The following is a 26,666-nucleotide window of genomic DNA, read 5'->3' on the forward strand; positions in this document are numbered from 1 at the left end:
TACGAACGAAGTTGCTCGTATAGGTAATACACAAGAATTATTATCAACACCGACTGATAACTTGAATTTTGCAATACTAATCTAGAAGACTTAAAATTATGTGTTGTGTAGTTGTAATAATTGTGTTATTATAATCGTTCATACAGTACATATAGATCGTTTTGAAAATGATGTTCCTTACCGATATAGTTCAATATTAATTAATTTCTTACAAACATTTTTAAGTTTTTAATAAACATAACAGTGAGATAATATATTATATAAGTACAAGTTTGTAGAATATTGTTTAGTGATGTTTACATGATTTATATAATATATTATAAAGTTTCGCTTCAATATTAATTCATCGTTAGCCATGAAGGTTACGTATTCCTGGTTCATATATTCATGTTTAATTTTTGGTACGTACTTGTAATATTTGATAATATTGTTTACAATATAAAAATAAGTAACATAAAATAGATAGTCAAGTTGGTGATATAAAGTAATATTTAGGTAAACATGTTTCCATCTATATTGAAATGTTTTTAGTTATTAATACAAAAATATAATTTGTTGAAAACAAAAATTTGCCATACATAAATATATTATATTAATTAAGCAAAATTAAAGTGATGTGATAAAAAATGTTGTCAATATAAATAATATTGTATAACCGTATACTTTACACATGTATTAAATTTAAGTATATTTGTATTATTATTTAGTACAATATGATAATATACTAATAAATTAAAACAAAAACCTAAAAAAAGACTTAAAATAAAATTATTGTACTTTTACTCGGATTAAATTTTTGTAATTAAAATAATATGTAGAAAGTACGCGGTTTACCTATTTGGCTATTTGTATAAAATATTGTATAAAATGTAGTGTAATTTTTTTGTTCATTAAATAAATATGTATTATCATTTTTTACATTCAAACGTATTTTGATGAGACGTATCACGTATGTCAATAATTGAATTTATAAAATGACCATTACACACTTTGTGCTATAAATTTGAAACCTTTTAATGATAATTTTTAAATTGTGTCCGGATTATCCAACTATTAATAATTTTATTGAATTTTTAAAAATTATTAATTCAATATCAGAATATTTGACATTAAACAATGAGAAAATTTTTTTTTTTATAATTATATTAGACCTTATTTTTAGAAAAAAAAAAGATGATGTATTTTTAATAGTTTTAATATTAAAAACTTTTTGATCGATAAACGATTTTTATTACACAAGTGTAAATAACAAACGTCAATTATTTATTTTTGCATTTGATTTTTAAATTATATTATTAATATTTAATTAATTGTTCTCTTGTTTACTTATAATTTTATAAGTTTTGTTATTGTTATAGTGTTATTATTATATATAACTGTTTCTGTCTCAACTTAATATAACATAGAAACATATTAATATAAAACAAAAATTCTGATTTATAATATGATACTATTTAACATTACAAATTATATTTTTCAGAAACAGATGTTTTTTGTGATAGAATACTTGAAAAACGACAAACTGTTTCATCATGCAAAATGTTGGTATATGATAATAGTAATTATTATAATATTAAAGTAAAAATAAAAAATATGTTAGCTGAATGGAAGACATGGACCTCAAAAACCTCAACGAGCACTTGTCCTTTATATCAAATAATACACAAGAACAGTAGTACAGTAGACACATATTGTAAATAATTATACATTTTTTATATTCATACATTATATACAAGCTTATTCATTTCTCAAGACTCTTGATTACTACCTTTTCATGTATATATACTATTATAGTATATGTATATTGTATATAAATGTAATTATATATTTAAAGGTTGTAACAGATAGAACTAACTTTTGGAATAACTTTGGTTCTAATTAATATTTTCAATCTTTTTTTTATTTATCATGAAGAGAACCTAGCGCTACATGTATAATTTAATTTTGTTTTATGTATGTATTTATATATTCTCTGTATATAATATATAATCGAGATAAAAATATTTTGGTGAGGTTCATCTTGAAAAAAAGGTTTACTTCATCATACTAACTATATCTCTGAATATTGAACGAATGCTTTGTACTTTAAACAGTATTAGTATTTATTTTAATATGTATATAGTACAAATAAATATAAATATTCATTTTAGTTATAAGTTGCGGTAGAATAGTGGTATATTACCATTTAGTTTATATAGAGTTGCCCTTGAAATAATGATATTTGTTTTGGTTTAATGTGTAATTTTTAAAAATATAACTAAACTTATTTTGTAAACCCGTGATTAAAGTTTGGAATTTTTAGATAAAAAAAAATTATAAAACACCAAAAGTATTACTTTCTATTACTTTCTATATTTGATATGTAATATAAAATATTATTGTTTATATTAAATATTGATTGTAAAACCTTACACATAATTTACATTCAAGTTTTTATTTTTATTTTAAAGTAGAGACCAATACAAATGTATATCTGGCCAATGTATTGATAAAACATCAATTTGTGATGGAACTCGAGATTGTAATGATGGGTCTGATGAAACTTTGGCATTATGTAATACAGTTCGGTGAGTTGATTTTAATAAAGTAATTTTTATACTTTAATAAATATTTTAAATTTAAGGTGTCAAAAATATACATTCCGGTGTAAATATGGGGCTTGTGTAAATACAGAAAGTAAATGTGATGGTGTAAGACAGTGTGCTGATGGATCTGATGAAGAAAATTGTCCTGGTCCTATTTCTATATCTGCAGATACATTAACACTAAAACTTAGTAATACAACACAAATAACGACGGAGTCAAATAAAAAGTATTTAATATTTTTTTTATCCATACAAATAACATTGGCTTATTTGTAGACTATAAGGGATTTTATTCAAATAAAAGTTAACTTATGAATTTTTTTAAAAATTCAATTATTTAATTGATTATGACCATAATAAACATAATACTGTCATTAAATTGTGTAATTTATTATAAATGAGAAAATATAATATGAAATCTAGAGCTATTAATAAACCTACAAGTACAAAAAGCACCACTATTCATAGTTTTAAGTAGATAACAGATTTGGTTGGCATTTTAATTTTTTATTTCTATTCCTCTAAAACGAAGCCATGCCAGCTAATTTGATTTAGTATGCTTACAATAAATTACACAAAACTTTTTTTTGCTTTATCTTCTCTTTCTTTATGATGGTTTTTTGAGTACTTTTATTTATGCTTTTAAGTATCATTTTGCAACATTTTTTTTCGATATGTATTTGAAATAAAAATATTTGATAGGTAAATATTATTTTATTTTTATAAAAAAAAAAAACTATTTAAAACCTCTTTATCCTGTAAATTACACTTTTAAATTTATTGAGATGTTATTATCAGAATCATTTTTTTGTAAAGAAAAGGTTAAACATCGATAAGTGTATAAGCTTCAGGAGTAACATGAGATGTATTTTAAAAAAACATAAAGATAATAATATGTGCAAAATACAAATTTGGATTTTCAAACTATTATAATAATATCGTGTATTCTAGAAAGCAAATAAATACCAAGAAGGGAACTTCCTGAAGATTAGACATATATTGAATTAATACAGTTATAAATTTAGGTAGATTAGAATGGGTGACGTCAAAATGTGATTTTAATACTTAGTGTTTTATTATTGAAGGAAATCATGCATTTTACCAAGCCTTGAAGGAGTTATATATTCTTACGAAGGTTCAGATGACATTTTATCTCACGGGACATTGATTAAACACAATCGCACTGTTATCGAGAACTGTCAAGTTGGATATCATAAGGCTCACCACAATAGTTTTAGGGTTTGTCAGGGAAATGGAAAATGGATATCTAAATCTGATAAATTATGTTTCAGTAAGCAATGTATTGAAATATCGATATTCAAATAATTAAATACTAAACTTATATAAATAATTTATTTCCAGAGTTTAGAAATGATTGGTTATAACATTTTTATATTTATAAAAATTATGTCAATCTCTATTATCAGAAAATTAAATATTAATTATTTTCATCTGTAATATTATTATTATTATTATTTTAATATATTTATATACAAATATTATTTTAGAATGCGGTAGATCGTATATCGGACACCAATTATTGATCGATAATGGTAAAACAGCACAAGTTGGAACAGCACCTTGGAATGTAGGAGTATATCGATTTAATAAAGAGAATTCTAAGTATGACTTGATATGCGGAGGATCACTTATTGCTGAAAATATAGTCGTTTCTGGTAAGAATTATTCATGTATTTCGTATTTAAAACGCAACAATATTTAATATATTCAAATTTTAGCATCACATTGTTTTTGGCAAAATGGTATGTTATCTAATAGAATATCAATAAACAATGGTCTATATAGAATTGCTGTTGGGAAATATTATAGAAATTACACAGTTATTGACAATGATTTTACTCAAATAATGGATGTAAGTTTTTAGTTTAAAAGTAGAATCCTAGAAGCAAAAAATAGGAACAATATTATATTATAAATAAATCAATTTTATAGGTGGAAACAATTTATCTGAAAGAAGACTATTTGGGATATAATCGGTTCTATTCTGATGATATATCTGTTATCGTGTTATCAAACAGAGTTAATATTAGTGATGCTGTTGCACCAGTTTGTGTTGATTGGAATGGTAGACATAATGTAACAAATGGAGCTCAAGGAAAGGTTGGTTTTTGTTATAATAAATATTACAATTATGATTTATTTATAGATAAGTATAATGCAACCAATCACTATTGTGCCTTTATACAATGATCAACTTAAGTTACGTCTAGCGCATTGTATAAAAGGAACACTAAAAAAAAATCTTATAATTTAAATAAAAAAATATTAAATACTATTCTTATTTCGTATTTGTTTGATGTTCGAATAATAAAACTTTAATCTGTCGGGTTATAATTAACTAATTACATAAATAATGTATTACTAAAATTTACATAGTTACATTAAAAGTGAGTAATCTTACTTATTATTAACTTTTTTATACTTCCACAGATTGTTGGTTGGGGAAATACAGAAAAAGACATACCAAGTCCAGTTTTATTAGAAGCAACTTTACCGTACATTGATTATAATTCTTGTCGAAGCATGTATACCAATGACTTTCAAAAGTTTGTGACTTTTGATAAATTTTGTGCTGGATCTATATCAGGTTATAAAATAATTAATTATTAATATTTGAAATCAATGTTTTAATTTTTTTTTTTGTTTGAATATATACAATTGAGTTATAAATTGTGATTTTTTTATTATAAAACACTCATTTTGAAGACATGAATAGTCTTTGAAAAAACAACTTGAAACTATGTAAAAAAATGTTTTCGAAAACATAAATACTTTTTGAAATAATGAGTGTTTTATGATAAAATAATCATCTGTATACATTGTTATATATTACTGTCCGCATAGATATAACTAACTTTTATTTAATTAAAAATATACCTTATTAAACTTTATATTTTAGTATCTGATAATCATATAATTATTATAAGCGACGCTGTAAGAGTTTAGGATTGTAAAGTGGAACAAAATAAAATAGATTGAATTATTATTATGATTTGCTCAAACGGAAATTAATTTATTTTTCAACTTATTTATCATAATTATTGAAATATAAAATTAACAAAATAATGAACAAAACAGTATTATGTGTATGACTGTATGAGTATATCATCTGTCATTTAACTATTTGTTATACCTATCACTCAAGAATCATCGTATGATTATTGATTAATTGTTGTTGTTAAATTAAAATTTCTTTAATTTCAGGACCAGGAGTTCGTCAAGGTGACAGTGGTGCAGGCTTGACGTTTTTACATTCTGATTTTTATTATTTAACCGGAATAGTGAGTCTCAAGGATCCAAATTCAAATACTTCAATTGCAGTTTTTACAAATGTTAGCTCCCACATTAAATGGCTTCGTGAAACGTATAAAAAATATACATCTTATGACAGTTATAATATGCAGGTAATAATATAAATATAATTTATTTTATATGTAATTGAAATCAGTATTAATATGAGTAGATTTACTTTTATTCGATGATTTATAACAGTTCATTTTTAACAATTTTTCATTTCAAGTAATCTTAATATGACATAATATTAAATGGATACTACCAATGTGTTCCATTTTACTAGCACTTAATTCGCTTGAATAGTTTTTCTACGTAAAAAAAATGTTGCATTTTTTATTTCGTACAACTAATTGTTTTATAATAATTATTATTATTATTCTACTTGATAATTAATTTGAATGTTCAATAATATAATTGACTGTTTTGTATTTTATGATGATGAACTTATAACTATTTCTTAATAGATATTATTATTAATTTTTATTATTGAATTGACTTGCTTATGCTAAAAGTTAACATCTGCTTCATAGCTATCAGGTTTGGAAAAATATTTTATAAATACAATTATTCCAGGTTACGAAAAATGCATGTGTTTTACCAAGTGCGGAAGGGATTATATATTCTTATGAAGGATCAGATAAAATATTATCTCATGGCACATTAATTAATCCTCTTCGTATTGTAAGTGAGAGCTGTGAAGTTGGATATCATAAGGCTTATCCTAATGGTTTTAGGGTTTGTCAGGAAAATGGAGAATGGAAATTGAATTCTGAGAATTTGTGTTTCAGTAAGTTATGTATTGTAATTTAAATTGTATAATTTTTAATGATCAATTTAAAAAAATAAATATTTTATGCACGATATTTTATTACATTATGTTTATGTTTATAGAAACGTGTCCACCTCTATTATCAGATAGTTTAGATATTAAATGTACTCTAAATGGTAACTATGCTAATTGTTCAAATCCGTCTATACCCGGTACAATTGCAAACCAATCATGTAAGTCAACTCATAGACTACTAAATGGACAAGAAGGAATTCCAATTGAATTACGTTGTCAGTCTAATGGGACGTGGAATAATAACCTATATAAATGCACCCCATGTAATTACAGTGTTTATTGACTTTTACTCGATTCTGTATGTTTTACTAATTTTATGAACTATATTACTATAACTGTATCCAAATGATTATTGTATTTCGTATGTATTATTAAAGTAAAAATAGATCAGCTTTCAGGATCACTCAACTCGGATCCGTGCAATATATCTTAAAATGTCTTCACAAAACAAAATTACTTAGCAAGTTTTAATTATATTTAACATACTGACCATTTTATTAATGTTAAATTACAAATTACTATGTGTAATAATGTACAATTATTATATTCATCCAATGTCCATATATTCTATAAAAAAATTAAAATTAAAAATACTTTTTTAAGAGGATTGGTTTGACGTAAAATAGATTTCTTTTATAATTTGTAAGAATTTAGAATAAAATCACCTATAATAAAATTATATAGTATATATTATTGACGGTTTTTTTTATTGGTTTCACATTAGTTTACTCTGAATTCGACTTAAAAGTAAATATATATATTTTCCTATTTAAATAAACATTATAACATTGTTATGAGACAATATTGAAATAACTCGATATGTCATACAGTAAAAATTATTATTCTTTATATTTATAATAATAGATGATTTTATAAATGTTCGCTAACATCTTCTTATGCCTTCAACAATTTGACTTATTCTTTATTATATAGGCGATATAACTTAATAATATTGTCCTCTATCCTTGCATTTAAATATTATTTTAGATTGCGGTAAACCATACGCCAGCCATCAGTTATTGATCGATAATGGTGCTACAGCGCAAGTAGGTACAGCACCTTGGAATGTTGGAATATATAGGTTTAATAATGAGAGTTCCACGTATTTTTTAATATGTGGAGGATCAATAATTGCTCCAAATATTGTCGTTTCTGGTAAAAACTAAACAATATATTAAAGAAAGAATTAATAATGATTAAATTAAATTTTTAGCGGCTCATTGTTATTATAGAAAAAAAATGCTCTCCAATATATTATCGATAAACGATGGTTCATACAAAGTTACCGTTGGAAAATATACTAGTGATTACACTGTTATTGACAATGAATTCACTCAAATAATGGATGTAAGTTATTAAATGAAACGTAGTATCTTAAAAACTAATAATAATAGGCATGATATAATAATATCTATTGGAAATTAAACTATTTTATAGGTGAAAATAATTTATATGAAAGAAGGTTATTATGGAGCTAACGGATTTCATGCTGAAGATATAGCTGTTGTCGTGTTGAAAAACAAAGTTCTTATTAGTGCTGGTGTTGCACCAGTTTGTGTTGATTGGAATAGTAGATATAATGTACCAAATGGAGCCCAAGGAAAGGTTTGTTTGTTAATAAAGTATAAATCGAATTTAAATTACAGATACTATAATATTATCATTACAAATGTATGATAAGTTAATATTAGGTAAGTGGCTGTATAAATTTCTATGTATTATACAAAAGAAAAAATATTTAATAATTTAAATTGTAAAGTCATTTAATTTTATGTTTTTATTTTAATATATATTTGTTTGGTTAACAAAATAATAAAACTATAATTAATAAGATTTTAATTAACTAATTATACAAATTAAATATTACCAACATTTCCATGGTTAAACTAAAGGTGAATAATATTAAATTAAAAAACTTTTTATTCTTTTACAGTTTGTTGGTTGGGGATATACAGAAAAAAACATAATTAGCCCCGTTTTATTAGAAGCAACATTATCGTACATCGATCATAATTCTTGTCGAATCATGTATACAAATGGATTTCGAACGTTTGTGACTTCTGATAAGTTCTGTGCCGGATCTGAATTAGGTAAAACAATATTTAATTATTAGTATTTAAAATTATTTTTTCAACAACCATTATTAAATTATATACATTGTTAATACATTACCATTGGATATTACTAACAAGTTTTAGTCAATGATATAATTTATTAAACGTTAGCATTTAGTATCTATTAAGCAAATATCTATAATATCCGTCAATGAGTGAGTTTAGGACTGCAAATCTAAATTATTAATAAACTCCATTGAAAGTAATAATTTTCAATGTTATTCTCTGAATATATACAATTATTATTTGCTGAAAGGCAAAATGATTGTTTAATTTTATTTGATATTGTTATTATCATATATAATTAACAATAAATCCATAATTATCTGTATTGTATCTATCGCTCAAGAATAATTGTATGATCAATTGCTGTTTTTTGAATAAATTATCTGTTTATTACAGAACAAACACCCCGTGAAGGCGACAGTGGTGCAGGTTTAACGTTTTTACATTCTGATTTTCATTATTTAACTGGTGTACTGAGTGTCAAGGATGTAAATACAAACAATTCAATTGTAGTTTTTACAAATGTTAGGTCCCACATTCAATGGATTCGTGAACTGTATGACAAATATGCTTCTACATAATATTAATGATAACATAATTATATTTAAGCCCAATAGCATAATACTTAAATGACAAATTCTATGTCTAATTAAAATTAAAATTGTTATGAATATATTTTTACTGTTACATAACAATATTTAACAAATTAATTTTGAACAAATGTTCATCAAAATTAAATTTAATACGACATTATTATTATAGGTAATACATAAGCATTATATAATTAATTTAAAATTGTACGTATCAGTTATATTAAATTTGGTGTTTAAAATGGTCGAGAAACGAGATTAAAGTGCAGTTATTGTACGGAAATTGTAACAAAAATAGGTTTTGAACTTCGTAGACATGCTATAGCCATTAGCCATAGTATTTACTATTATACATTTATACTATTTAATTTTAAATATAAATTGCGTTTGTATAATATAATCAAATATATAAGCACTGTATTATTTATAATTATACAAAATAAAATTTCTACGAATTATGTACTTATTAATTGTTTTTAATATTTATGTATAAATGTATATACCTATTACCTACATTTTTCGTCTATGCAGGTGTCCAAATGCATCTCCAACTTCGGCTGGTGGCAAAAATGATAGACCAAAAAAAAATTTGAGCCACAATCCGACTTCAGAATTTTTAATTAAATACGCTTTCGATAAGTTTTTATGTTTTACTATTTGCCTATACCAACTTTGGCCTAAATGAAATGTACATGTTATTAACTGACAGTTAGGCAATGTTTGCGTTGTAGCTAAATGTGCAGCTTTTTCATAATCCGAATGAAAAAAATCTCTTTGAAGAATATTGCCAATTAGTTCATTACAAAACTTAGATATTTTAAACCACATATTCAAATAATTGTTTTTTGATTTTTATGTTAAAAATATATATGCTACTGGTACATAATAATTGTAAGTATACATTTCCATTTATAAATCACAGTCAAGTTTAATGATTTTCTCTCTAATTAGTGACTCAATAATTGAATTGAATATTTAATTAAATTTAATATAGAATAATATACAATTTCAAAATTGATAAGTTCTATTAAGTATACAATACATATACTATATAGATAAATTATTTTTGTGACGTGATCTAATAACCCTCCATCATTATAAATGCCAATTGTTGACAATAAAAATGAATTTTTTACATAATAATAATATATATTATTGTAGGAAAAAAATACAACAAAGAAATATAAAAACTTTAATATAAATTATAATAAATAATTGTTTATTATTTTAACTTTTAATTTTTCCGTCTGATGTGGGGAGGGTGGAAGCTCGGGGAAGGTTCTAGATTCTTCTTTTCTTTATTTTATTATCATTCTTGTTATTCTTATTCCTAATCTTATTATTATTATTAATATTACTATTTTTTTATTATTATTAAAATTATCTTATTCTTAAAATAACTTTTATTTAAATTGTGCGTTCATCGGCGATTGCACTATTAGGGTTTCGACGGTTTCTTGTTATCTGTCACAGAACACGAGACCGGACCGGTCCTGTGTTATCGCTAATGAACCAGGTATAAAAGGCCAGGCGAAACCACCAGCATTCACTGGCTGCCCTCCGTCGTAGCAAGACCCACCCAGGCAGACTAGCGCGATTAGGGAAGGCATCTGGTCTTTATATTTTTTGTCAAAGACCTTTTGATTTTTAGCATATTATGTTAGGTTGCACATTATATTGCTTGTACTCCGTACTCATATTATTAAATAGTGATTTTATTCATACCTAATCGGAGCTCTAACATTTCTTTAGCTCGAACCCAGATCATCACGTCTGTATTAAATATTTGTGTATTTTTTTTTTTTTTTTTTTTATAATCCCATATCACGCGATAAACAGTCATTTGTAACAATACATTATTCGTGAGTGTTCAAGTAAGTTTCCCAAACAGACCGTATATTCGTAAAAACCCCGTTTCCCTGTCCGTTATCGATATTGTCGACACGCGCAGAGCTACGGCAGGTTACGTTCCGCATAAATGACGATTCGCGCGTACGTCGGATCTAGTGAGCAGATGGCACAATTCCAGTGACTCGTCAGAGTTCCGCGTTACGGGTGTATCGCTCTCGTTTGAACTGCACGTCTCGTGTGCCACTGTAATGATCTGACAACGCGTGCGATTCGATTCTGATCCGATTATTCGGAGGCTGTGACGTCGTTGAATGACATACGAATCTGTTCGAAACATTGTACACATTACGAAAACGTTAATTTTTTTTTATAGTGTTTGCAAAATTTTAACTTTTAGTAATAATCCATTATACACATTTTTTTTTCTTTTTTTAGCTATCCTATAAAAGCTGAGCAATTAACTCATCCGTGGCCAATCGCTGGTACAAAGTGAATTGTTAAAATCATGTAATTTAATTAGTGAAATCACTAAACATGTTATTATTTCATATTTGTTTGATTTCTAAAATTAGTCTTTCAACTATTTAATCAGTCAGATTTTAATTAAATTATTAAACTTATTAGTCATTTCCAAAAATTACATAGTAACAATAAGAGAGTAATCCTATACATTACTGAACTATTTTCATCTTTCACAGATTGTTGGTTGGGGTAAAACAGAAAAAGACGTGTCAAGTCCCATTTTATTAGAAGCCAGTTTACCGTACATCGACCATAATTCTTGTCGAAGCATGTATAAAACATGTATAAAAATGGTTTTCAAACGTTTGTAACTATTGAAAAGTTCTGTACTGGGTCTGAATAAGGTAATACAATATTTATATACTAATATTTGAAATCATTTTATCAATTTTTTTCCAACAAATAAAATTCAGTTATATACATAGTTAAGAGTATTACCATTGATTATAATTATTACTTACTATTTTTGATCAACGATTAATCTTATTAAACTTAAGCATTTTTTATCTACTAAGCATATATACTTATTATATTCGGCATTGTGTACGTTTAGAATTGCAAATTTGAATTATAAAGGGGTTTCGTTACATATATTATATTATAATATAAGATTTAATTTTTACAAAGTACAATCAATAGACAATGTTTTGCTGATTTAAAATTTTGTTTAGAATCAAAATTTGACATCTTAAATAATTAACATTAATTTTATCAAAATTTAAGGTTTTTTGAGCTAAAATTGATGGCAGTTGCAAGGCCCCTTTAATGATTTTTAGAATGATTTTCTATATCTATAATTTTGTGGTTTAAATAAAAATTTTTTTTATTTCAGAACAAGGGGCTCGTAAAAGTGACAGTGGTGGGGAGGCTTAACGTTTTTACCTTCTAATTCTTATTATTTAACTGGAGTAATGAGTGTCAACGATCCACATGCAAACAATTCAATATCGGTTTTTACAGATATTAAGTTTCACATTCAATGGCTTAGTATGCTGTATACAAATAATGATTAATATCAAATAATTTGTTTTCATTGTAATCGAACACAATATTGAAATATTTATTTATGAATAGATTATTACTTTTGTGTCACAATTTTTGACAGTTCATCTTTGCACATTTATTTGTTTAAATAAAACTTAATTACATTTTTTTATTGATGCTTAAACAAAAGTTAATGGTACGTTTTTTGAACAATATTTTTTTATTTTCAGAATCCTTATTCAGAATATGTATTCAATAAAGCTTGACAAAAGTTATTTAGAAATACGTATCTGAATAAATTAAATAGTGATTTTATTAAATTCATATATTACGGCATACAAATTTTCATTTTTCTAATAAATAAAAATAGTATAATATTATAATTGAAATCAAATATTAAACATTTTTTTTCAATTCAGAAGTGTACACAAATAATCTATTTCGAATTCTGTATTACAAGCTGTTATTATTTATATTATCAATTTCGGACGATTATCTATCGGATTTATTTACAAGGCAAACGGTTGAACATATAAAGCCGTATAAGATATCAATCGATCAGAAATGTTGTGTAGATGTGAACGGAAGAACTCGTAAGCAGATTGGTTAGATGGCTAAACGTTTTAGCCAAATATGCTCTTGTACTTTTAAAAAATTATCGTTAAATGTAACATGTCCCTGGATCCACCGCTTCTCCATCCCCCTATTATCATTACTGCGGGGGGAGGGGGTGACTACAACTTACGACAAGTGACGACGACCACCGAACTACGACGTTTGCTATATGGTCAGTGTATTAATTATAACTAAACATTATATAAATAATAATATATACAATTGATCAAAATGCATTTTTCAAGTTTAACAATCAAATTAACAAATAAAAAAAACAGCTGGTTTGACATCAAAAACACTTCCTTATAACATCGTGTGAAAAAATCTAAGTTAAAAAAAAATTCCGATTTGTTTTACTTTATAATTAATCTTATTTGTCGTCATGGGTTTAGGTAATATTACAAAATGGCATTTTACTTATTTTCCGTATTATTATATCACTTATATTAAAGATGTTATCATTACTTATAAAGTGTAATGTCACAACAATAACTTTTTTTTAACTTAGCTTTTTTTTTACACGAAGTTACAACGAAGTGTTTTTGGTGTGTTAATAAAAACAATAATAAAAATTTAAAACTAACATATACTTACGGAAGGAAAAATATGGAACGGCAGCATATATATTATTCACCATTACATGACCATGGACTGAAATACTAACTAAAATATTTAACGATCGTAAATTTAGGACAAAATTAAAAATTTATTCATGGTACATGGAAAATATCTATTTTATTTTGTCTTATCTAATAATATCAGTAAGTATATATTATTTTAAAGCCTTATAATATATTATCCCAAAACAGGCATGTAGCTATATAGTCTATCTGTTACGCCGTGTAATATAACCATAATATGAATCAAACATTATTATTAAAACAAAAAATATCTGTTTATACTTCATTTTTTTCAAAAATGAAAGAATCAAAATTTGACATCATAAATAATTAACATTAATTTTATCAAAATTTAAGGTTTTTTGAGCTAAAATTGATGGCAGTTGCAAGGCCCCTCTAATGATTTTTAGAATGATTTTCTATATCTATATTTTTGTGGTTTAAATAAATTTTTTTTTAATTTCAGAACACGGGGCTCGTAAAGGTGACAGTGGTGCAGGCTTAATGTTTTTACATTCTAATTCTTATTATTTAACTGGAGTAATGAGTGTCAACGATCCACATGCAAACAATTCAATATCGGTTTTTACAGATATTAAGTTTCACATTCAATGGCTTCGTATGCTGTATACAAATAATGATTAATATCAAATAATTTGTTTTCATTGTAATCGAACACAATATTGAAATATTTATTTATGAATAGATTATTACTTTTGTGTCACAATTTTTGACAGTTCATATTTGCACATTTATTTGTTTAAATAAAACTTGATTACATTTTTTTATTGATGCTTAAACAAAAGTTTATGGTACGTTTTTTGAACAATATTTTTTTATTTTCAGAATCCTTTTTCAGAATATGTATTCAATAAAGCTTGACAAAAGTTATTTAGAAATACGTATCTGAATAAATTAAATAGTGATTTTATTAAATTCATATATTACGGCATACAAATTTTCATTTTTCTAATAAATAAAAATAGTATAATATTAAAATTGAAATCAAATATTAAACATTTTTTTCAATTCAGAAGTGTACACAAATACTCTATTTCGAATTCTGTATTACAAACTGTTATTATTTATACCAATTTCGGACGGTTATCTATCGGATTTATTTACAAGGCAAACGGTTGAACATATAAAGCCGTATAAGATATGAACGGTAGATAGGCCGTGTAGAATAAGAAAAATAAATCACTGGTCAATGAATGACGTGGTTGGAGGGTAGACCCCACCACGGTAAAGAATCAACATGGTTGTGACGTCTGATTAATTCACCTTTCGAAGGCTTTCGGTATTTCGTGGGCAATAAAAACAGGCTCGACACTAAAAGTACTACAGTGTTGTATATACAATTTTTATATAGTTAAATAAATTTAGTTAGGTATTCAAAAATTATTTACAGTAAATGTTTATTTGTTTGCCTTTAAATTATAATGCGAAAAATCAGTCACACGCGTATTAATTAATATACGAGTTGATACATAAAACAAAATAAGCGGAATTTGATGTAGCAGTATAATAATACATTCAATTTTAAAACAAGTTTGTACTTACTCACTTATGTTCATTGCCATCTATCTATGTAGTTTGTCCTTCGATTGATCATGTAAACACATATAGCTGGTAAGAGATGTACAAACCAACACCGTTTACATACCAATATCATGATATTGTATTATAGAGATCCGAAACTCTGTGTATAGTAATAAAATCTTTGTTGCTATTATCGACTGAATATTTTTTAAACTATAAAGTTGAAAATGTATTAATTTTCAAGTTGTGTTTATCTGTGTTTATTATATACAATTTATTATATAAAACCATAGTATATTTTACTATAATAAAATATTATTTAGTAATATTTGTCGTTAATATGGAATAATCATTGTATTGTCATTTATGGTTTATAATTAAAAATATTTTTGATTTAATTAGAGCTTACCATTACCCACTAAGGTGATGCATTCTCGGTTTTTTTGTTCATGTTTAGTTTTTAGAAACTTATATCAATGTCAACAATACGAGAATACAAAATTAAAATCATTTTTTAATGGCATTATGTTAATATATGACAACAATGAATAAATCTAATAAATAAAAAATTGTTTAATATATTAATTTAATCTATCTAAAGTGAAAATTTAATAATAATGTATACGTACCAGTATTTTAGTAAATAATAATCTGTTTTATAATTTTATTGGTAAAAATAAAAATGGAGATTCAAAATCTTTTTAGTCTTGACCATATTGACGAAATCTACTGAGGATTGCTCATTGGTATTTATTCACATAAGAATTCATTTTTTGTTTCACGAAATGATGAAACTAATAAGAATATATAGATTCAACGGCCACACTAGGTGTTTGATATGGCGTTATTCATTTGGGTAAATAACCCAAAAATTACCTCTTATACATCATTTGTGAAAGTAATTAATTGAACGTTTAGGTGAATTTATAAATTATTGAAGAAACGGAAAATAATATACAACAATTTTTATTATATTTACTACAACTACATAATAATATATAATGTCTTAAAAATTAGGTTAGAATTTTTTAATTTTGTTATAATACTTATATGAGAATGTAATAAATTTTATTAAACAAAAATGGATATGGGGTACCAAACCAATAAATAAATTAGTTAAGATTTACATATAAACTGTTTATAACATTTATGAATACGCATACCCATTAAATCGAAATAACTAGTTTTACATTTAATACTGTATATTTAAATCGAAATTAGTTTCTGGATGTAGTAGTAGGGCTGTACACTGAAATTTAAAACAATTTTTTTTACTCGCTTAATTTTAATTATCTATCTACGTAGTCTGTTATTTGGTCGAGTATACGAACGAAGTTCTTCGTATAGGTAATACACAAAAATTATTATCAACACCGACTGATAACTTGAATTTTGCAATACTAATCTAGAAGACTTAAAATTATGTGTTGTCTAGTTGTAATAATTGTGATATTATAATCGTTCATACAGTACATACAGATCGTTTTGAAAATGATGTTCTTTACTGATAAAGTTCAATATTAATTAATTTCTTACAAACATTTTTAAGTTTTTAATAAACATAACAGTGAGATAATATATTATATAAGTACAAGTTTGTAGAATATTGTTAAGTGATGTTTACATGATTCATATAACATATTAAAAAATTTCGCTCCAATATTAATTCATCATTAGCTATGAAGGTTACGTATTCCTGGTTAATATATTCATGGTTAATTTTTGGTACGTACTTGTTATATTTGATAATATTGTTTACAATATAAATATAAATAACATTAAATAGATAGTCAAGTTGGTGATATAAAGTAATGTGTAGGTAAAAATGTTTCCATCTATATTGAAATGTTTTTAGTTATTAATACAAAAATATAATTTGTTGAAAACAAAAATTTGCCATACATAAATATATTATATTAATTAAGCAAATTTAAAGTGATGTGATAAAAAATGATATCAATAAAAATAATATTATATAACCGTATACTTTACACATGTATTAAATTTAAATATATTTATATTATTATTTAGTATAATATGATAATATACTAATAAATTAAAACAAAAACCTAAAAAAAAGACTTAAAATAAAATTATTGTATTACTTTTACTCGGGTTAAATTTTTGTTATTAAAAATAACATGTAGAAAGTACGTGGTTTACCTATTTGGCTATTTGTATAAAATATTTTGGGACTACAGCCGAGTTAACGTTATTTGTATAATATATAGAGCTTCATTAAATCGAAACAGGTACACAAAAAAAAAAGTCATATATAAAATTGGTCTTCATTTTTTTCTCAGTTTTTAATTTTTAACAAACTGTAGTGTAATATTTCTATTGATAAAATAAATATGTATTATCTTTTTTTACATTCAAACGTATTTTGATGAGACGTATGTCAATAATTGAATTTATAAAATGACCATTACACACTATGTGCTATAAATTTGAAACCTTTTAATGATAATTTATAAATTGTGTCCGGATTATCCAACTATTAATAATTTTATTGAATTTTTAAAAAATATTAATTCAATATCAGAATATTTGACATTAAACAATGAGAAATTTTTTTTTTAATAATTATATTAGACCTTATTTTTAGAAAAAAAAAAGATGATGTATTTTTAATAGTTTTAATATTAAAAACTTTTTGATCGATAAACGATTTTTATTACACAAGTGTAAATAACAAACATCAATTATTTATTTTTGCATTTGAGTTTTAAATTATATTATTAATATTTAATTAATTGTTCTCTTGTTTACTTATAATTTTATAAGTTTTGTTATTGTTATAGTGTTGTTATTATTATATACAAATGTTTCTGTCTCAACTTAATATAACATAGGAACATATTAATATAAACAAAAATTCTGATTTATAATATGATACTATTTAACATTACAAATTATATTTTTCAGGAACAGATGTTTTTTGTGATAGAATACTTGAAAAACGACAAACTGTTTCATCATGCAAAATGTTGGTATATGATAATAGTAATTATTATAATATTAAAGTAAAAATAAAAAATATGTTAGCTGAATGGAAGACATGGACCTCAAAAACCTCAACGAGCACTTGTCCTTTATATCAAATAATACACAAGAACAGTAGTACAGTAGACACATATTGTAAATAATTATACATTTTTTATATTCATACATTATATACTATTATAGTATATGTATATAAAATATAAATGTAATTATATATTTAAAGGTTGTAACAGATAGAACTAACTTTTGGAATAACTTTGGTTCTAATTGATATTTTCAATCTTTTTTTTATTTATCATGAAGAGAACCTAGCGCTACATGTATAATTTAATTTTGTTTTATGTATGTATTTATATATTCTCTGTATATAATATATAATCGAGATAAAAATATTTTGGTGAGGTTCATCTTGAAAAAAAGGTTTACTTCATCAAACTAACCATATCTCTGAATATTGAACGAATGCTTTGTACTTTAAACAGTATTAGTATTTATTTTAATATGTATATAGTACAAATAAATATAAATATTCATTTTAGTTATAAGTTGCGGTAGAATAGTGGTATATTACCATTTAATTTATATAGAGTTGCCCTCGAAATAATGATATTTGTTTTGGTTTAATGTGTAATTTTTAAAAATATAACTAAACTTATTTTGTAAACCCGTGATTAAAGTTTGGAATTTTTAGATAAAAAAAAATTATAAAACACCAAAAGTATTACTTTCTATTACTTTCTATATTTGATATGTAATATAAAATATTATTGTTTATATTAAATATTGATTGTAAAACCTTACACATAATTTACATTCAAGTTTTTATTTTTATTTTAAAGTAGAGACCAATACAAATGTATATCTGGCCAATGTATTGATAAAACATCAATTTGTGATGGAACTCGAGATTGTAATGATGGGTCTGATGAAACTTTGGCATTATGTAATACAGTTCGGTGAGTTGATTTTAATAAAGTAATTTTTATACTTTAATAAATATTTTAAATTTAAGGTGTCAAAAATATACATTCCGGTGTAAATATGGGGCTTGTGTAAATACAGAAAGTAAATGTGATGGTGTAAGACAGTGTGCTGATGGATCTGATGAAGAAAATTGTCCTGGTCCTATTTCTATATCTGCAGATCCATTAACACTAAAACTTAGTAATACAACACAAATAACGACGGAGTCAAATAAAAAGTATTTAATATTTTTTTTAGCCATACAAATAACATTGGCTTTATTTGTAGACTATATAGGGATTTTATTCAAATAAAAGTTAACTTATGAATTTTTTTAAAAATTCAATTATTTAATTGATTATGACCACAATAAACATAATACTGTCATTAAATTGTGTAATTTATTATAAATGAGAAAATATAATATGAAATCTAGAGCTATTAATAAACCTATAAATACAATAAGCACCACTGTTCATAGTTTTAAGTAGATAACGGATTTGGTTGGCGTTTTAATTTTTTATTTCTATTCCTCTAAAACTAAGCCATGCCAGCTAATTTGATTTAGTATGCTTAGAATAAATTACACGAACCTTTTTTTTGCTTTATCTTCTCTTTTTTTATGATGGTTTTTTGAGTACTTTTATTTATGCTTTTAAGTATCATTTTGCAACATTTTTTTTCGATATGTATTTGAAATAAAAATATTTGATAGGTAAATAATATTTTATTTTTATAAAAAAAAAAAACTATTTAAAACCTCTTTATCCTGTAAATTACACTTTTAAATTTATTGAGATGTTATTATCAGAATCATTTTTTTGTAAAGAAAAGGTTAAACATCGATAAGTGTATAAGCTTCAGGAGTAACATGAGATGTATTTTAAAAAAACATAAAGATAATAATATGTGCAAAATACAAATTTGGATTTTCAAACTATTATAATAATATCGTGTATTCTAGAAAGCAAATAAATACCAAGAAGGGAACTTCCTGAAGATTAGACATATATTGAATTAATACAGTTATAAATTTAGGTAGATTAGAATGGGTGACGTCAAAATGTGATTTTAATACTTAGTGTTTTATTATTGAAGGAAATTATGCATTTTACCGAGCCTTGAAGGAGTTATATATTCTTACGAAGGTTCAGATGACATTTTATCTCACGGGACATTGATTAAACACAATCGCACTGTTATCGAGAACTGTCAAGTTGGATATCATAAGGCTCACCACAATAGTTTTAGGGTTTGTCAGGGAAATGGAAAATGGATATCTAAATTTGATAAATTATGTTTCAGTAAGCAATGTATTGAAATATCGATATTTAAATAATTAAATACTAAACTTATGTAAATAGTTTATTTCCAGAGTTTAGAAATGATTGGTTATAACTTTTTTATATTTATAAAAATTATGTCAATCTCTATTATCAGAAAATTAAATTATTAATTGTTCTCTTTAGATAATGTAAGTGCAAAATCACATTCATTTATTAAATTATAGTAATATGATGTTATAAAAGTGCGCTAATATATTCTTAAGCCTTCGACAATATGATTATTTATTATTCTATACCTTTGTATTATTACATATTAATTATTTTTATCTGTTATATTATTATAATTATTATTATTTTAATATATTTACATACAAATATTATTTTAGAATGCGGTAGATCGTATATCGGACACCAATTATTGATCGATAATGGTAAAACAGCACAAGTTGGAACAGCACCTTGGAATGTAGGAGTATATCGATTTAATAAAAAGAATTCTAAGTATGACTTGATATGCGGAGGATCACTTATTGCTGAAAATATAGTCGTTTCTGGTAAGATTTATTCATGTATTTCGTATTTAAAACGCAACAATATTTAAAATATTCAAATTTTAGCATCACATTGTTTTTGGCAAAATGGTATGTTATCTAATATAATATCAATAAACAATGGTCTATATAGAATTGCTGTTGGGAAATATTATAGAAATTACACAGTTATTGACAATGATTTTACTCAAATAATGGATGTAAGTTTTTAGATTAAAAGTAGAATCCTAGAAGCAAAAAAATAGGATCAATATTATATTATAAGTAAATCAATTTTATAGGTGGAAACAATTTATCTGAAAGAAGACTATTTGGGATATAATCGGTTCTATTCTGATGATATATCTGTTATTGTGTTATCAAACAGAGTTAATATTAGTGATGCTGTTGCACCAGTTTGTGTTGATTGGAATGGTAGATATAATGTAACAAATGGAGCTCAAGGAAAGGTTGGTTTTTGTTATAATAAATATTACAATTATGATTTATTTATAGATAAGTATAATGCAACCAATCACCATTGTGCGTTTATACGATGATCAACTTAAGTTACGTCTACCGGGTTGTATAAAAAGAACACTAAAAAAAAATCTTATAATTTAAATTAAAAAACGATTAAGTACTATTCTTATTTCGTATTTGTTTGATGTTCGAATAATAAAACTTTAATCTGTCGGGTTATAATTAACTAATTACATAAATAATGTATTACTAAAATTTACATAGTTACATTAAAAGTGAGTAATCTTACTTATTATTAACTTTTTTATACTTCCACAGATTGTTGGTTGGGGAAATACAGAAAACGACATACCAAGTCCAGTTTTATTAGAAGCAACTTTACCGTACATTGATTATAATTCATGTCGAAGCATGTATACCAATGACTTTCAAAAGTTTGTGACTTTTGATAAATTTTGTGCTGGATCTATATCAGGTTATAAAATAATTAATTATTAATATTTGAAATCAATGTTTCAATTTTTGTTTTTTTGAATGTATACAGTTTAATTATAAATTGTGATTTTTTTATTATAAAACACTCATTTTTTCAAAAAGTATTCATATGTTTGAAAAAACAACTTGAAACTATGTAAAAAAATGTTTTCGAAAACATAAATACTTATTGAAATAATGAGTGTTTTATGATAAAATAATCATCTGTATACATTGTTATATATTACTGTCCGCATAAATATAACTAACTTTTATTTAATTAAAAATATAACTTGTTAAACTTTATATTTTAGTATCTGATAATCATGTAATTATCATAAACGACGCTGTAAGAGTTTAGGATTGTAAAGTGGAACAAAATAAAATAGATTGAATTATTATTATGATTTGCTCAAACGGAAAATAATTTATTATTCAACTTATTTATCATAATTATTGAAATATAAAATTAACAAAAAACTGAACAAAACAGTATTATGTGTATGACTGTATGAGTATATCATCTGTCATTTAACTATTTGTTATACCTATCACTCAAGAATGATCGTATGATTATTGATTAATTGTTGTTGTTAAAATAAAATATCCTTAATTTCAGGACAAGGAGTTTGTCAAGGTGACAGTGGTGCAGGCTTGACGTTTTTACATTCTGATTTTTATTATTTAACCGGAATAGTGAGTCTCAAGGATCCAAATTCAAATAATTCAATTGCAGTTTTTACAAATGTTAGGTCCCACATTAAATGGCTTCGTGAAACGTATAAAAAATATACATCTTATGACAGTGATAATATGCAGGTAATAATATAAATATAATTTATTTTATATGTAATTGAAATCAGTATTAATATGAGTAGATTTACTTTTATTCGATGATTTATAACAGTTCATTTTTAACAATTTTTCATTTCAAGTAATCTTAATATGACATAATATTAAATGGATACTACCAATGTGTTCCATTTTACTAGCACTTAATTCGCTTGAATAGTTTTTCTACGTAAAAAAAATGTTGCATTTTTTATTTCGTACAACTAATTGTTTTATAATAATTATTATTATTATTCTACTTGATAATTAATTTGAATGTTCAATAATATAATTGACTGTTTTGTATTTTATGATGATGAACTTATAACTATTTCTTAATAGATATTATTATTAATTTTTATTATTGAATTGACTTGCTTATGCTAAAAGTTAACATCTGCTTCATAGCTATCAGGTTTGGAAAAATATTTTATAAATACAATTATTCCAGGTTACGAAAAATGCATGTGTTTTACCAAGTGCGGAAGGGATTATATATTCTTATGAAGGATCAGATAAAATATTATCTCATGGCACATTAATTAATCCTCTTCGTATTGTAAGTGAGAGCTGTGAAGTTGGATATCATAAGGCTTATCCTAATGGTTTTAGGGTTTGTCAGGAAAATGGAGAATGGAAATTGATTTCTGAGAATTTGTGTTTTAGTAAGTTATATATTGTAATTTAAATTGTATAATTTTTAATTATAAATTTAAAAAAATTAATATTTTATGCACGATATTTGATTACAATATGTTTATGTTTATAGAAACATGTCCACCTCTATTATCATATGGTTTAGATATTAAATGTACTCTAAATGGTAACTATGCTAATTGTTCAAATCCGTCTATACCCGGTACAATTGCAAACCAATCATGTAAGTCAACTCATAGAATACTAAATGGACCAGAAGGAATTCCAATTGAATTACGTTGTCAGTCTAATGGAACATGGAATAATCAACTAAATGAATGCACCCCATGTAAATATATTTTTAAATTTTATAAACACAAATGTTTAATTTAACTATATTTTGGATTCTTTCTTCATTGTTTTCGACTTATGCGCAATAGCGCAATCATCTTTAACGAATGGGTTCACTGATAACAATGGCACTGAGTATTTTGTCCGTAAGAGTTTTTTGTCTCGAGGTACGGCCAATGTGTTAATTGATTTAAGGTAGTGTGGTTTGATTTGTTTGACATCCAGTGTCCATTGACTATTGCAACATTATGTATATTTTACTAATTTAATGAACTATTACTGTAGTCAAATAATTATTATATTTGTATTTACTAGCACCTTGGAATGTAGGAATATATCAATTTAATAAAAACAATTCCAAGTATGACTTCATATGTAGTGGATCATTAATTAGTTCAAATTTAGTCGTTTCTGGTAAAGACTGTAATTTATTTCGGCTTTAAAAAGAAATGATAATTAATTAAATAACATTTTTAGCGGCTCATTGTTTTTGGAAAAGAAGTACGAAATCTCATCAAATATCAATAATCGATGGTTCATACAAAGTCGCCGTTGGAAAATATACTAGAAATTTTACTGTTATTGACAATAAATTTACTCAAATAATAGATGTAAGTTATTAAATGAAACGTAGTATCTTAAAAACTAATAATAATAGGCATGATATAATAATATCTATTGGAAATTAAACTATTTTATAGGTGAAAATAATTTATATGAAAGAAGGTTATTATGGAGCTAACGGATTTCATGCTAAAGATATAGCTGTTATCGTGTTGAAAAACAAAGTTCTTATTAGTGCTGGTGTCGTACCAGTTCGTATTGATTGGAGTTCTAAATATAATGTACCAATTGGAGCTGAAGGAAAGGTTTGTCTGTTTAATAATTAAAACGTATTATTAATGAGTAATAATACACTTATTATTATTCATACTTAAAATAGTTACTTTAAATAATTGAAAAACCACTAAAAATTGTTATTATTTTATAGATGTTTAATTTTCAAACGATAGAACTCTAATAGTCGGATTTTAATTACCTAATTATACTAATTAAATATTACCAATATTTCCATGGTTAAACTAAACGTGAATTATATTAAATTAAAAAACTTTTTATTCTTTTACAGATTGTTGGTTGGAGAAAAACAGAAAAAAACATAATTAGCCCCGTTTTATTAGAAGCCAGTTTACCGTACATCGACCATAATTCTTGTTCAAGCATGTATAAAAATGGATTTCAATGGTTTGTGACTCCTGATAAGTTCTGTGCCGGATCTGAATTAGGTAAAACAATATTTAATTATTAGTATTTAAAATCATTTTTTCAACAACCATTATTTAATTATAATATACATTGTTAATACATTACCATTGGATATTACTAACAAGTTTTAGTCAATGATATAATTTATTAAACGTTAGCATTTAGTATCTATTAAGCAAATATCTATAATATCCGTCAATGAGTGAGTTTAGGACTGCAAATCTAAATTATTAATAAACTCCATTGAAAGTAATAATTTTCAATGTTATTCTCTGAATATATACAATTATTATTTGCTCAAAGGCAAAATGATTGTTTAATTATATTTGATATTGTTATTATCATATATAATTAACAATAAATCCATAATTATCTGTATTGTATCTATCGCTCAAGAATAATTGTATGATCAATTGCTGTTTTTTGAATAAATTATCTGTTTATTACAGAACAAACACCTGGTGTAAGCGACGTTGGTGCTGGTTTAACGTTTTTACATTCTGATTTTTATTATTTAACTGGTGTACTGAGTGTCAAGGATCCATATTCAAATAATTCAATTGTAGTTTTTACAAATGTTAGGTCCCACATTCAATGGATTCGTGAACTGTATGACAAATATGCTTCTACATAATATTAATGATAACATAATTATATTTAAGCCCAATAGCATAATACTTAAATGACAAATTCTATGTCTAATTAAAATTAAAATTGTTATGAATATATTTTTACTGTTACATAACAATATTTAACAAATTAATTTTGAACAAATGTTCATCAAAATTAAATTTAATACGAAATTATTATTATAGGTAATACATAAGCATTATAAAATTAATTTACAATTGTACGTATCAGTTATATTAAATTTGGTGTTTGAAATAGTCGAGAAACAAGATTAAAGTGCAGTTATTTTACAGAAATTGTAACAAAAATAGGTTTTGAACTTCGTAGACATGCTATAGCCATTAGCCATAGTATTTACTATTATACTTTTATACTATTTAATTTTAAATATAAATTGCGTTTGTATAATATAATCAAATATATAAGCACTGTATTATTTATAATTAAAATTTCTACGAATTATGTACTTATTATTTGTTTTTATTATTTATGTATAAATGTAAACGCCTATCAACATAATAATAGAATAACCAGTTTACATATTATATAAATATATACCAATATACCTATTACCTACATCAAAATAACATTAGCTGCTAAACATAGGGCTGTATAGTTTTAC

At 24.6% G+C, this 26,666-nt stretch overlaps 1 protein-coding gene and 1 long non-coding RNA gene across 2 annotated transcripts; both read left to right on the forward strand.

Annotated features, from left to right (window-relative positions):
* Positions 1–26,498, forward strand: LOC132922634 (uncharacterized). Its single transcript, XM_060986251.1, has 36 exons — positions 1–401; positions 1,481–1,541; positions 2,451–2,567; positions 2,624–2,812; positions 3,671–3,876; positions 4,094–4,261; positions 4,325–4,458; positions 4,539–4,706; positions 5,037–5,193; positions 5,811–6,010; positions 6,474–6,687; positions 6,792–7,007; positions 7,732–7,899; positions 7,958–8,091; positions 8,182–8,349; positions 8,678–8,834; positions 9,261–9,442; positions 12,004–12,130; positions 14,513–14,665; positions 17,236–17,313; positions 18,517–18,577; positions 19,434–19,550; positions 19,607–19,795; positions 20,656–20,861; positions 21,230–21,397; positions 21,461–21,594; positions 21,676–21,843; positions 22,175–22,331; positions 22,950–23,149; positions 23,613–23,826; positions 23,931–24,146; positions 24,464–24,562; positions 24,626–24,759; positions 24,850–25,017; positions 25,278–25,434; positions 25,864–26,498. The coding sequence occupies exons 1-36, from the start codon at positions 356–358 to the stop codon at positions 26,046–26,048; spliced, it is 5,616 nt and encodes a 1,871-aa protein (XP_060842234.1). The 5' UTR covers positions 1–355; the 3' UTR covers positions 26,049–26,498.
* Positions 11,833–14,834, forward strand: LOC132919183 (uncharacterized). Its single transcript, XR_009660601.1, has 3 exons — positions 11,833–12,171; positions 12,660–13,598; positions 14,513–14,834. It is a non-coding gene; the product is annotated as an uncharacterized LOC132919183 (long non-coding RNA).
* Positions 26,499–26,666: the final 168 nt, after the last annotated feature.

This window comes from Rhopalosiphum padi, chromosome 2, assembly GCF_020882245.1.
Source record: "Rhopalosiphum padi isolate XX-2018 chromosome 2, ASM2088224v1, whole genome shotgun sequence".
NCBI lineage: Eukaryota > Metazoa > Arthropoda > Insecta > Hemiptera > Aphididae > Rhopalosiphum > Rhopalosiphum padi.